The following is a 13,214-nucleotide window of genomic DNA, read 5'->3' as shown; positions in this document are numbered from 1 at the left end:
AGAGTGGTAAGGGATTTAAGGTGCTGAGAAGCTGAGTAAGGAAGGAGTGAGGACAGGGTGGGTGGAGAGGTCGTAAAAATGTGTGGGGTACTTCGGAGGATCCGTAGAAAAGGACAGAAACCAAGGAAGTTCTGGGGATTTAGGTGTTAGTTCACCACTGCTGGAGTGAGTCAGCTTCAACTCTGGTCTTCACCTCTTTAATTAAGATTCAGATTCTTGGTAGAGAGAAATCAATTAATTAGTCAAATACCACTTAACCGGGGGAAGGGGGGGATTAGTCAGGGGAATTTGCCTGATTGAGAAATTTGGTTGTTAGGATCTGAAGTTGCTAGTTTCTATATTGCTCTAGTTGCTGTATTATGTAAGGGAGATGTTACTTGCCCAGCTTGTATAATGTCATGTGGAATAATTGCATGCTTTGAAAACAAAGTATTATGAAACTGGTAAGTAGTGCAGTTAAGCTCAGATGGTGATAATTAAATTCTCAGAGACTACAACTGCCAGTGAATTTCTTTGTGAAACCATATTTGAAGATTTGAAAATCCTCTTTAAGCTTAAAATTAAACTATAAAGCTCAGAGCAAAATAACTCAACTTATGGGATGACAAATGTATATATTAAAACAGCCTGAAAAGTTTTGAGTTGATCTAGTTCTTATCAGAGTGTATTGGCTTATTGAAAATGATGACACTAACTTTTTGAGGTGAAGTGAAAGCTGTAGAGATTAATGCCATAGCTAGATTTTCTCCTTGGAGTGGTAATTATTCTACGTAATTCCTGATCCCGAGTTAGCAGAAACCTTAGCCATAGCAGAAAGTAGAGGAATATGAAAAAACTAGGGTGTGGCCAGGCAAAGAAGTTGAGTATTGAAGGTGTATGCATTTTAAATAAAGTTTAGTATTAAAATATTACTTCAAGTTTCAAAGTTGTTGAGATAGGTAAGTATTATACTACTCTTCTTAACAATGGCAAAGAACTACAATTGTGCTGCACTAATTAAATTAGTTAGTGATGGCTTAGTGATTGGAGAGGAATAAAGGAATTGAATGTCTCTGGTTTTGCTAATTAACTTGACATAGTAGATATATCATTTGTTATAATTGGCATAATGCACAAGAATAGTTAATATTTGCTTTGTTCTAGGGCAAGTGATTGACCATGTATCTGCATCAATTTTAATAATGAGTGATTTTAGAGTGGGGTTCCATTGCTTTTTGTCTATTGCCTATTTTTTTTCGATACTTATACCTGCCTCTATCAACTTTTCAGAATGATGTAAGGATGTTAGTAAAAGTGAATCTATTTTCCTTTTTGTCCTTAGGAGCAGCCACCATATCCTAGCTACAGTTCCAACTATTGGAATTCTCCTGCCCGACCTCGGGCTCCTTACCCAAGTACATATCCTGTAAGACCGGAAATACAAGGCCAGGTAGGGTCTAAAATTGACAGACTTTCTGAATTTTTTCTTAATGAATCGATTTATTTTCAGAACCTGTGGAGATTTCATAGTGAAGGTGTGTGGGCTTTTGTTAATATAATGCACTCTATCTTAATTATTTTAATGTTTTTAGCTCAGAGATAAGGAAACATCTAGGCAGATACTACCTATAGCAAAGGTAGCTTGATGCATGATAGATTATTTCTCAGGACCTGGAAACAACAAATGCAAAATGTACTTATTTCTAAAAATATGACCTTTTATGGAGCTATAATTGACATATAACATTATATTAGTTTCAGGTGTACAGTGTAAAGGTTCAATATTTGTATACTTTCCAAAATGATCGCCACAGAAGTCTAGTTAACATCTGTCACCATACAGTTACAAAGTTTTGTTTTCTTGTGATGAAAACTTTTAAGATATACTCTCTTAGTAATCTTCAAATATTACAGTACAATATGTTAACTGTAGTTACCAGGCTGTACATTACATCCTATGATTTACTTATTTTATAGCTGGAAATTTGTACCTTTTGACCCACTTTACCCGTTCCTGCACCCCAGCCCACTGCTCCACCTCTGGCAACCACCAGTCTGTTTTCTGTATCTATGAGTGGGCTTTTTTTGTTTTTTTAGATTCCACACATAAATGAGATCTTATGGTATTTGTCTGTGTCTGACATTTCATTTAGCATAATGCCTCAAGGTCCATCCATGTTGTCCCAATGGCAAGATTTCCTTCTCTTTTATGGTTGAATAATACTCCATTGTGTATATATATATATCACATTATCTTCATCTGTTCATCCAGTGATGGACACTTAGGGTGTTTCCATGTCTTGGCTGTTGTAAAATAGTGCCGCAGTGAACATGGGGTGCAGATATCTTTTCGAGTTAGTGTTTTTGTTTCCCGTGAATATATTCCCAGAAGTGGAATTGCTGGATCATATGGTAATTCTGTTTTTAATTTTTTGAGGGACCTCCATACTGTTTTTCACAGTAGCTGTACCAGTTTCCATTCCCATCAACAGTACACAGGGTTTCCTTTTCTCAACATTCTCATCCAATACTTACTTCTTGTCTTTTTGAGAATAACCATTCTAACCGGTGTGAGGTCGTATGTCATTGTGGTTTTGATTTGCACTTCCTGATGATTAGTGATGTTGAGCACCTTTTCATGTACCCGTTGGCCATCTTGTATGTCTCTGGAAAAATGTCTATTCAGATCCTCTGCCCATTTTTTAAATCAGATTGTTTGATTTTTTGCTATTGAGTTGTATGAGTTCTTTATAAACTCCTTATCAGATATATGATTTGCAAGTATTTTCTTCCATTCAGTAGGTTGCCTTTCTTTTTTTTTAATTTTTAAATTTACTTATTTAATAAATTTTTTTTGGCTGCGTTGGGTCTTCGTTGCTGGCTGCGGACTTTCTCTACTTGCGGTGAGCGAGGGCTACTCTTCGTTGCAGTGTGTGGGCTACTCTTCATTGCGGTGTGCAGGCTTCTCATTGTGGTGGCTTCTCTAGGCGCGTGGGCTCAGTAGTTGTGGCTCACGGGCTCTAGAGCACAGGCTCGGTAGTTGTGGCGCACGGGCTTAGTTGCTCTGTGGCATGTGGGATCTTCCCGGACCAGGGCTCGAACCCGTGTCCCCTGCATTGGCAGGTGGATTCTTAACCATTGCGCCACCAGGGAAGCCCTGCCTTTCCTTTTGTTGATGGTTTCCTTTGCTGTGTAGAAGCTTTTTAGTTTGATGTAATCCCACTTTTTAATTTTGCTTTTGTTTTGTTGCCTTTGCTTTTGTTGTTAAAAATTTTGACTTCTTATGACAAATATTAAATTTAAAATATTTCAAGCATTCTGAAAGAGTACAGAAAATATGTACATCTTCTTTTTAATCTAGCTCCTAGCTTTGTCAGTTTTTAAGTTTCAGATTTTTAAAAAGAAGTAAAATAAATACAGTTGAAGCCCGATATAACACTTCTTTCCATTTCTTAAAGTTATATTAATTGTCTCATATGTGTTTTTATGCTTTTACTACTTGTATATGCATTTTTATAGTATTATTTAACATGATTTTAAACTTGATATGAGTGGTTTCGTACTAGCATTCTCCTGCAGCTTGCTTTTCTTTAACTCAACATTGTTTTTCTCTTTTCTATTGTACAACATATGAGACAAGCATTTCCCTAGTGTGTGGAATTGGTGGGTTTGGATACGTACATCTTTATTTAATATAGCCAAATTACTTTTCACAATGGTTGCCAATGAGGAAATGAACTTTTCAATTTCAGGACAAAAGGCAGCTGAGATTTTCATTGGGATTGCATATAGATCAATTTGGAGAGTAGCAGGCATTACTTTTACAGTTAATGTAAGAGGAAGATAGAACCCAAAGTCATGAGTCACAGTTTTTCTCAGCAGTGTTAATTTGTCTGATTTCATCAGTTGTTCCTATTGATAAAGATTATTTTTGGGGACTTCCCTGGTGGCGCAGTGGTTAAGAATCCGCCTGCCAATGCAGGGACACGGGTTCGAGCCCTGGTCTGGGAAGATCCCACATGCTGCAGAGCAACTAAGCCCATGCACCCCAGCTACTGAGCCTGCGCTCTAGAGCCCGTGAGCCACAACTACTGAGCTCACGCGCCACAACTACTGAAGCCCACGCTCCTAGAGCCCATGATCCGCAACAACAGAAGCCACCGCAATGAGAAACCCGCGTCCTACAACGAAGAGTAGCCCCTGCTCGCCTCAACTAGAAAAAAGCCCACACGCAGCAATGAAGACCCAACTCAACCAAAAAAAAAAAGGGAGTCAACATATTTTTTTAAAAAAAGATTATTTTTGGAGATGACATTTCCCCCCCTTAGATAAAGGCATTTATTACATGTGTATATTACATATATTTAAGAAAGATTCACTTTTAATTTAGTGATGACTTTTTGAAAGCAACAGCAATAATCTGAGAGAGCTTTTATATACAAAAATTGTTGGATTCTGGGCTTCCCTGGTGGTGCAGTGGTTGAGAGTCTGCCTGCCGATGCAGGGGACACGGGTTTGTGCCCCGGTCCAGGAAGATCCCACATGCCGCAGAGCGGCTGGGCCCGTGAGCCATGGCCGCTGAGCCTGCGCGTCCGGAGCCTGTGCTCCGCAACAGGAGAGGCCACAATAGTGAGAGGCCCGGGTACCGCAAAAAAAAAAAAAAAAAAAATTGTTGGATTCTAAACCCAGAGGTATCTAGACATGTGCTTTTATGGGATTAGCACACGTGTATTTTCTGGTGAAGCATCACATGGGGATTATACATTTATCTTCTGACCAAAACAGACTCCTGTAGTGGTATGTAGATATGACTGGTTTCCTTTTTTAAAAATTGAATGGTTTCACTCCTTTGCCTTCTATCTGCCGTCTCACGTTAGCTTTGCCATATGATCAGTCTTCTCTTATAAACCGGGAGTGCGTAATTTCATGCACTTTCCCCCCGGTAATGTGGAATTTACATCCGTTTCTTCAGAATCGATGAATGTTGGGAGGGCCCCTGAGCAGTCCCCAAAGCTGATTAGCCTGTTGTGTTCAGGTGCAGTCTATGTGCTACGCAGGAACAGGGGACAGTCTTTGAAATACAGCTTTCCTCATTTTCAGCTAATAGTAAGGATTGTTGAGGAGCATGTCGGACGGTCTGTGGAGCAGGTTTAGGCAGCATGAAGTAAACCAGCTCAGAACAGAAGACTTGGGCTCACCAGACTGTTGATGAAATTCATGAGGTATTTTCTGAGTTCTTCAAACTAAGATTGCTTCTTATTTGCTTTTAACGCCTTCATTTGCATCAAGGACTGTCTTCTGAAGCCCCAGTATTTTCTTTCTCTTTGGCCTCTGTATCAGGGCTTTGAAACTGGACCAAGAACTCCTTTATTTTCTTTGCTATGCTGCCAGGCTACTCTTCAGAAGACTTAAAAATTTGAACATTTCTGAACTATGATCATAAGCTCATCCTTAGTCAACGTCTGTAGCAACTGCAAGGCTAACATATGTTCTTCCGACGCTGATCGTTTGTAAACATGCGTGTCGTAGCTCTGATCCATTGACCCAGTGGGTACTTGGGAAAAGCATGATAAATACACAGCTTCTCTAGTAATGATTGTGGTGGGGTGTTTTGTTTAAAATCCTCTCATTGGTCATGAATGCAACTTGTTTTTCTAAAGCTTCTTTTCCATGTATCTAAAGGATGAAAGACCTATGTTTTCACAATGATTTTCTGATAAAGAAGCTAATTCTCTTGGGTTCTGGGAGATCACACCACAGAACACTGAGTGCCTGGGAATAGAAATGCTCTAAGAAACAAAACTGAAGTCCTCTTATAATGTTCTGAATTGAGAAATCATGATACAAAAGGACCTTCATCAGAACCTATAACACCTTTTCATTTAATTTAAAGGGGACCTGGGTTGTAAAATACAGCTTATTAAGTACTGTGGTTTGGAGCTCCTGTGAGACAAAAATTGGAATAGTTCTATAAGGAGAGATACTGCATGAGGAAGTAACCAGTGGATGATAATAGATTTGGCAATTCCAGAAATGAGTATTAGTAGAAACTCAAGTTGATGTCGACTGCTGATAATTATGACGTCTTGGAGTACTTTTGTGGTGAAGCCTTCCATGTTTTTCAAGATAAGCACAGCAGGAAGAATTGTGGTGTTGCTAATGGAAAAAAAGTTTTTTTTTCCCACTTGGATTGGGTCTGTTTGCTGTTTGATATTCATGTACCAAATGGAAAGGGAATCCATTGAACAAGTGTATCACTTTCTGAGTGAGAGACCTGATCAGTTTTCTCCTCTTTGGATTCTACATCTATAAACAGTCCGTCAGTTGTAAAACCAACTTTTGGAAGAAGTATTACCTCCTGGATAATCTTTAGCTTGCAATGAGACGTCGTATGATGTGACATGATTTTGACTTTTGAATGCTAAGTCATATTTACATTTACCTCTAGAACAAGAGCAGCACTTGGGATATTTTTTGAGTTTTAAGAGCTCCAGTCTCTTGATTTCTTCTGGAATCCAGAATGAGACTTCTACAGAAATTCAATGACTATCAAAGACTTTGTTTAATTCTTCTTGCAGTTGCTCAGTTTCAGATTTTCTGTTGCCATGTCAGCTGACAAGTTTCACATCACAGCTTGCTATCCTTAGATACAAGTTTCCCTTCATGAAAATAGTCTACTTGGACATAGATGGAAGTAGCTGTGGTCCAAGCAGCCCACCAGTTTCTAGACATACTTGGGATTTCATGACTTTTTTTTTGGCTGCACCTCACTGCATACTGGATCTTAGTTCCCCGACCAGGGTTCAAACCCGTCATGACATTTTTTTTTTTTTGTGGTACACGAGCCTCTCACTGTTGTGGCCTCTCCCATTGCGGAGCACAGGCTCCGGATGTGCAGGCTCAGTGGCCATGGCTCACGGGCCCAGCCACTCCGCGGCATGTGGGATCTTCCCAGGCTGGGGCACGAACCCGTGTCTCCTGCATCGGCAGGTGGACTGTCAACCACTGCGCCACCAGGGAAGCCTAACCCGTCATGACATTTTTAATAGCATATTTTTTTTTTTACTATAAAATACAACTTTATTACTAAACATGGGAAATAAAAGGGAGAAAAAACACTAATTCTGTCATCCTAATATATCCATATTTTGGTAAATTTGTTTTCAGCCTTTCCCCTATCATATTTACACAGCTTTACATATGTCTTTTAATATGACAACTCATTTTATATATGCCTTTTAATATGACTTTTCATTTATCATATGTACTTTACATGTTATAGGGTGAAATAACAGAAACTTTTTTTAATAGTAAGGAAATTTTCAAACATAATCCAAAATAACGAGAATAGTGCAGTAATCTCCCATGTACCCATTACTCAGCTTCAACAAGTATCAATACATGGCCATCATGTTTCATTTATATATCCTTAGAGTATTTTGAAGCAAATTCCAGACATCATGTTATGTCTCTTGTAAATACTTAAGCATGTATCTTTAAGATATAAGGAAGTTTTAAAGACATTACTGCAATGCCATTATTAAAACTTAAAGGAAAAAAAACCAAATAATTCTTTGATATCATTAGATGTCTGGTCAGTTCTAACAGTGAGTTTTTAAAAATTAATTAATTAATTTTATTATTTATTTTTTTGGGTGCATTGGGTCTTCATTGCTGTGTGCGGGCTTTCTCTAGTTGTGGCGAGTGCGGGCGACTCTTCGTTAAGATGCGTGGGCTTCTCTTGTTGTGGAGCACAGGCTCTAGGCGCGCAGGCTTCAGTAGTTGTGGCACGATGGCTCAGTAGTTGTGGCTCGCGGGCTCTAGAGCGCAGGCTCTGTAGTTGTGGCGCATGGGCTTAGTTGCTCCGCGGCATGTGGGATCTTCCTGGACTAGGGCTCAAACCCATGTCCCCTGCATTGGCAGGTGGATTCTTAACCACTGTGCCACCAAGGAAGTCCCTAACAGTGAGTTTTTAAGACAGAATAAAATTTCCTCAATGAATAACCCGTAGTCTACTTAATCATTCCATCAGTACAGGATGGTTAGTTTGTTTATAATTCTGCATGATGGTGAATCATGCTGTGATGAACAAATTCATGCCTATAATTTTTCCTCTAGTTGAATAATTTCCTTAGGAAGGATTTCTAGAATTTGAATAACAGTACAAAAAGTTACATGTTTTTTTTTTCATCAAGTCTTCAGCTGTATATGTTGCATAAGGGATTGTTTGGTTAGGCACAGCAGCCTGTAGGCAGAAGACTTGATTAGCCTCACAGTGGCTGCTCAAGGAATGCCTGGCTGGATTTTCCCTCACCCCTGTCCCTGCACGGAATTCTTTGGCCGTGTGGTGATAGTAGCCTGTCTTTTATCCTCTTGCCATAAAACTGTGGCTAAGAATTTGTTTTCCACAGAATTATGCCCTCCTTCACACTTCAGTCTATCCCTCTTTTTGTTGTGGTAGATTTGGCATCAAATTTAAATTTCATTTTCTTCAGTCATTAACAACTGTAGAAGATATCAGGATTCTTTTTTTTTTTAATTGAGATATAATTGACATATAACGTTAGTTTCAGATGTACAGCATAATGATTCGATATTTGTATACACTGTGAAATGATCACCATGATAAGTCTAGTTAATATCACGATTCTTATTCTTCTACCTAAAATGGGAAAGATTGTCTAGTTTTAGAAGGATGAGTCCAGGAAAACTTGATTCTGTTTTTACCATTTTAACAAGGTAAAGTAGAAATTAATAGAAAACGTTAAGGTAATCGTTTAGAGTTTAGCTTTAATCTTGTTTGGATTACTGAACTGAGGATTCTGGGTGTCAGTAATAGTCTGGATAGATGATGTAAAACTGCAGTAAGCAATATATGAGGAATTTGTCTCTGTCTGCTATTATCATTTGGGGAAGCAGAGTAGGATAGTATCAATACAAAGCACATGGGCTTGGAGTCAGATCTGGGTTCGTTTCCTGACCTTGCCACATTAATACTAACAACAATTTGTATTATAAAAATTGCAAATCATTGAGCATACTACGTGCCAGACAGTATACTAAGCATTTTATATATGTCATCTCATTAATTTGTACAATAACCCTGCAAGATATGTTTATGATTTCCATTTTCCTGCTGGAGAAACTAAAGCTCAGAGAGGGTAAACACAAAGCCAATGGCAGGACTAGGTCTTTCTCTGTGGTCTTTTTTTCTTTCTGTTGTATTATGGTTACTTTCTTCTTTCTCTCGCCATTCTCCCAGGTTTCCCGGAACACCCTCTTCAGTTTGTGGGGACAAGTTCCCTGCCGTTAGGTGCAATTGTTAGGTGCACTTATGGAAATGGCTGAGAAGCACTAAAGGCCATCACTTCATCCTTCATCACAATATACCCATTGTTATGACAGAGACTCTAAGGTGATAATCTGAGTTTAATATATGTATATGATTATAATATATGAAAGAATACCTCAAGGGTTGCTTAGGTAGTTCATATTTTCATTAGTTACTGATCTCCTTTCTTCTCAAAGTTTTCGAAGTGAGGGCATTTCAGCTCATCTACTCATTCATGTATTTTTTTCTCCCAACTTTGCTTTTTTACAGAGTTTGAATTCTTATACAAATGGAGCATATGGCCCACCATACCCCACTGGCCCTGGGACAAATACTGCCTCATACCCAGGGGCTTATTACACATCCGGGTATGCTCAGACCAATTACTCCACAGAGGTTCCAAGCACTTACCGTTCACCTGGCAACAGCCCAACCCCAGTCTCTCGTTGGATGTATCCCCAGCAGGACTGCCAGACTGAAGCAGCCCCTCTTAGGGGGCAGGTTCCAGGATATCCTGCTTCACAGGTGAGCATTCGTCTGTTGTGTTTTTATTTTTTCATATTAATGAATGGTACCAAGGCTTCTCTTGTTGCGGAGCACGGGCTCTAGGCGCGTGGGCTTCAGTAGATGTGGCGCGTGGGCTTCAGTAGATGTGGCACGCGGGCTCAGTAGTTGTGGCTCGCAGGCTCTAGAGCACAGGCTCAGTAGTTGTGGCGCAGGGGCTTAGTTGCTCCGCGGCATGTGGGATCTTCCCAGACCAGGGCTCAAAACCGTGTCCCCTGCATTGGCAGGCAGATTCTTAACCACTATGCCACCACGGAATCCCAAAAGGTTAGGTTTATATTTTTTAATATTCTATGAATGATCCCATGTTTATTTCTCTGTTCACTTCAAGGAGAGTTCTAATATGTCTTTATTTGTGCTTCCTTATAGCATATGGGTCCATTTATTTATAGTGTCTGTGGGACAGACTTATGCTGTGCTTCAGCCACTGAAGTTTAGGCCCTATTTTTCTGAGTTTGATGGTCACCAAATCTGCCTCTGATATCTTTGGAACCAAGCTTTTTTTAGGTTTGGAGAAAATATTTGCAACTTATTAGAAATACTACAGTTTAGTCCCATAGCAGCTAAAATATACCCTGTTAAGCCGAGAGGAAGCATCTCTGAATCTGTTTACACTAGAATATTTTCATTACTTCTTTAAGTGTTTTTTACCAATGACCAGTGTATTTCCTTCCTCTCAATCTAGAACCCTGGAATGAGCGTGCCCCATTATCCTTATGGGGATGGTAATCGTAGTGTTCCACAACCAGGACCAACTGTACGATCCCAGGGGGACTCCTGGGCTCCTCCGGGTGCTTATGGCATGGGAGCCCGTTACCCCTGGCCTTCAGCTGCCCCCTCAGCACCACCTGGGAGTCTCTACGTGAGCGAGAGTGCTTCATCATGGCCGAGCAGTGGCTCTCCTCGGCCACCTCCTTCCCCCCCAGCCCCACAGCCCAAGGTAGGAGGCTTCTAGACGTTGTCCTCTTAATGTCTGGGTAATTAAGAGAGCGCAGCGTGGAACTTTTTCTGCATTGGTCTGTGTTAAATGGGGACTAACTTCAGAATGTTGGTGGCTGATACCTATAGCTTTACCTAGCCCAGTTTACTTTTTATTTAAAATAGACTTTATTTTTTAGAGCAGTTTTAGGTTCACTTCCTTTTTTTAAACGACAGGAGAATGCTTATTTACTAAATTAGTTGTAATACCATCGGAATGTTAGACAAAATCAAAGATTAGATTTTATTACCTCAGTCTCCTGACAGAAGACAAAACCAATGTGAAATTGCATGGTTTTATGAAGCCACACACACATGAACATCATTTGCTTGTGGCCAGGTTCCTTTTTAAGATTTGTCTTCAGGTTTTATCTCTTTAGGGGAAAAAACTCTCTAATTCCTATTTATTAAGTCACTGGACAGATTGTGAGGTGGTAAGGATAGATTATGAGGTGTTCATGATGATGACCTGTCTCAGGGTAGATTCCAGCCTTTATACTCAGGAATTCTCTGCCTTTTATCTTTTTAGGGCTGTATTCTTCTCAAATGATTAAGGAGGGCTGTCCACTTTTATGGGTGGGGAGTCTTTTCATGTACCTTCCTGGTCAGGTGAAAGATGTGGGCTAACAAATCTGATGTTGATGGATCCCCATTAAAACAGCTTTTTTCCCCTCTTTGCTCTCCTACTCCAAGGATTCCTCATACCCCTATAGCCAATCAGATCAAGGCATGAACCGGCACAACTTTCCTTGCAGTGTCCATGTCCATCAGTACGAGTCCTCGGGAACAGTGAACAATGATAATTCAGAGCTCTTGGATTCCCAAGTCCAATATACTGCTGAGCCTCAGCTGTATGGTAATGCCACCAACGAACATCCCAGCAATCAAGATCAGAGTCATAATCTTCCTGAAGAGTGTTTATCTTCAGATGAAGGGACTCTCCCAAGTATTAAAAAAATCATACATGTGCTGGAGAAGGTCCAGTATCTTGAGCAAGAAGTAGAAGAGTTCGTAGGAAAAAAGACAGACAAAGCATACTGGCTTTTGGAAGAAATGCTAACCAAGGAACTTTTGGAACTGGATTCAGTTGAAACTGGGGGCCAGGACTCTGTCCGGCAGGCCAGGAAGGAGGCTGTTTGTAAAATCCAGGCCATACTGGAAAAATTGGAAAAAAAAGGATTATGAAGGGATTTAGAACAAAGGGGAAGCCTGTTACTAACTTGACCAAAGAACTCTTGATTTTGGTTAATTACCCTCTTTTTGAAATGCCTGTTGAGGAGAAGAAGCAATACATTCCAACCTTCATTTGATATAAAACTTGAAAAACTGGTAAAGGACTTGGAAGAAGAGTTGGGTTATGAGTTGTTTTCAGTTTTCAGACCAATGAATGTAATAGGAAGCTATGGAGTTATCAGTATTGCCAAGTAGACTCACCCCTTAAGAAATTTATGGGTATCTGCAAGCTGCTTCTTATCAGCAGGAGGGAAATCCACCTTATGTAACAGGCTTATCAGAAACCTACCGGATAAGACTGGATGTTGTCTGAGACAAACAGGCTCTGTTTTTTTAAACATCTGGATTACTTGTCACATTTTTGTACATTGTGACTGCTTTCACCGTACACTTTGTGTGTAAATTATAGCTTGGACTTCAGCCTTCTTGGACCTCTGTTTTGTTTTGTTACTTGTAGTTCACAAATATAGTGTTATTCTCTACTTCTTGATACATTTTGTAGTAATATGTTTAATATAATTACTCAAGAGACTATACTGACAGCCAGATAGTATGGCAGTTCTGGATGAATTTATATCTTTTCACCACTTGAATATATTGCACTGTGTAGTGAGTTCCTGAGGTAGATTGTCTCCTTTTTTGTATAGATCATTAGGTTAGAGTTTTACCACTTCTATTTTTCATGTTACTATTGGAAGGTTAATTTGGAAATGGCATGGGTATAGGAATGAAAATGGGGCTATTTCCTTTTTTGCTGTCTTAATCGTATTTGGATGAAGATCCACTTTAAAATTTCCTTTCTTCCCCCTTAATTATCTTTTTACTACAGCTGCTTGCATATGGAGCAGTGTGATGAACACAGATTAGAATTAAATGCCACAGCACATAGAAATAATAACTGCAAAAGTAATAAATACAACCATTTGGGAATGCTGTTCTCCATCTAAAATATTAGCTTCACCATCAGGATCCCTATGAGGAGATTCCAGCTCAGTGTATCTGCTCAGTTTATAGTAAGAAACAAGGAGGGTAAAAGAGGATTCATGCTCAGGGAATGAATCAGCCATAGCTAGAGTGGGAAATTGTGTTCTTCTTTTAAAGGTAGATTTGATGTTTATCTTTGTTTCCC

At 39.6% G+C, this 13,214-nt stretch overlaps 1 protein-coding gene and 1 pseudogene across 1 annotated transcript; one reads left to right on the top strand and one right to left on the bottom strand.

The window, feature by feature from the left end:
• Nucleotides 1-1,321: 1,321 nt before the first annotated feature.
• Nucleotides 1,322-12,432, top strand: BAG4 (BAG cochaperone 4; the record flags this gene model as incomplete). Its single annotated transcript, XM_007469796.1, has 4 exons — nucleotides 1,322-1,429; nucleotides 9,581-9,835; nucleotides 10,560-10,814; nucleotides 11,546-12,432. Coding segments are annotated over 4 exons (1,110 nt in total), but the record flags the coding sequence as incomplete, so codon positions are not given.
• Nucleotides 5,566-6,711, bottom strand: LOC103073646 (origin recognition complex subunit 3 pseudogene; annotated as a pseudogene).
• Nucleotides 12,433-13,214: the final 782 nt, after the last annotated feature.

This window comes from Lipotes vexillifer, unplaced genomic scaffold (genome assembly GCF_000442215.2).
Source record: "Lipotes vexillifer unplaced genomic scaffold, Lipotes_vexillifer_v1.1 scaffold1383, whole genome shotgun sequence".
Lineage (NCBI taxonomy): Eukaryota > Metazoa > Chordata > Mammalia > Artiodactyla > Lipotidae > Lipotes > Lipotes vexillifer.
Note: the sequence above shows the minus strand (reverse complement) of the source record. Positions and strands in the feature narration are given on the sequence as shown.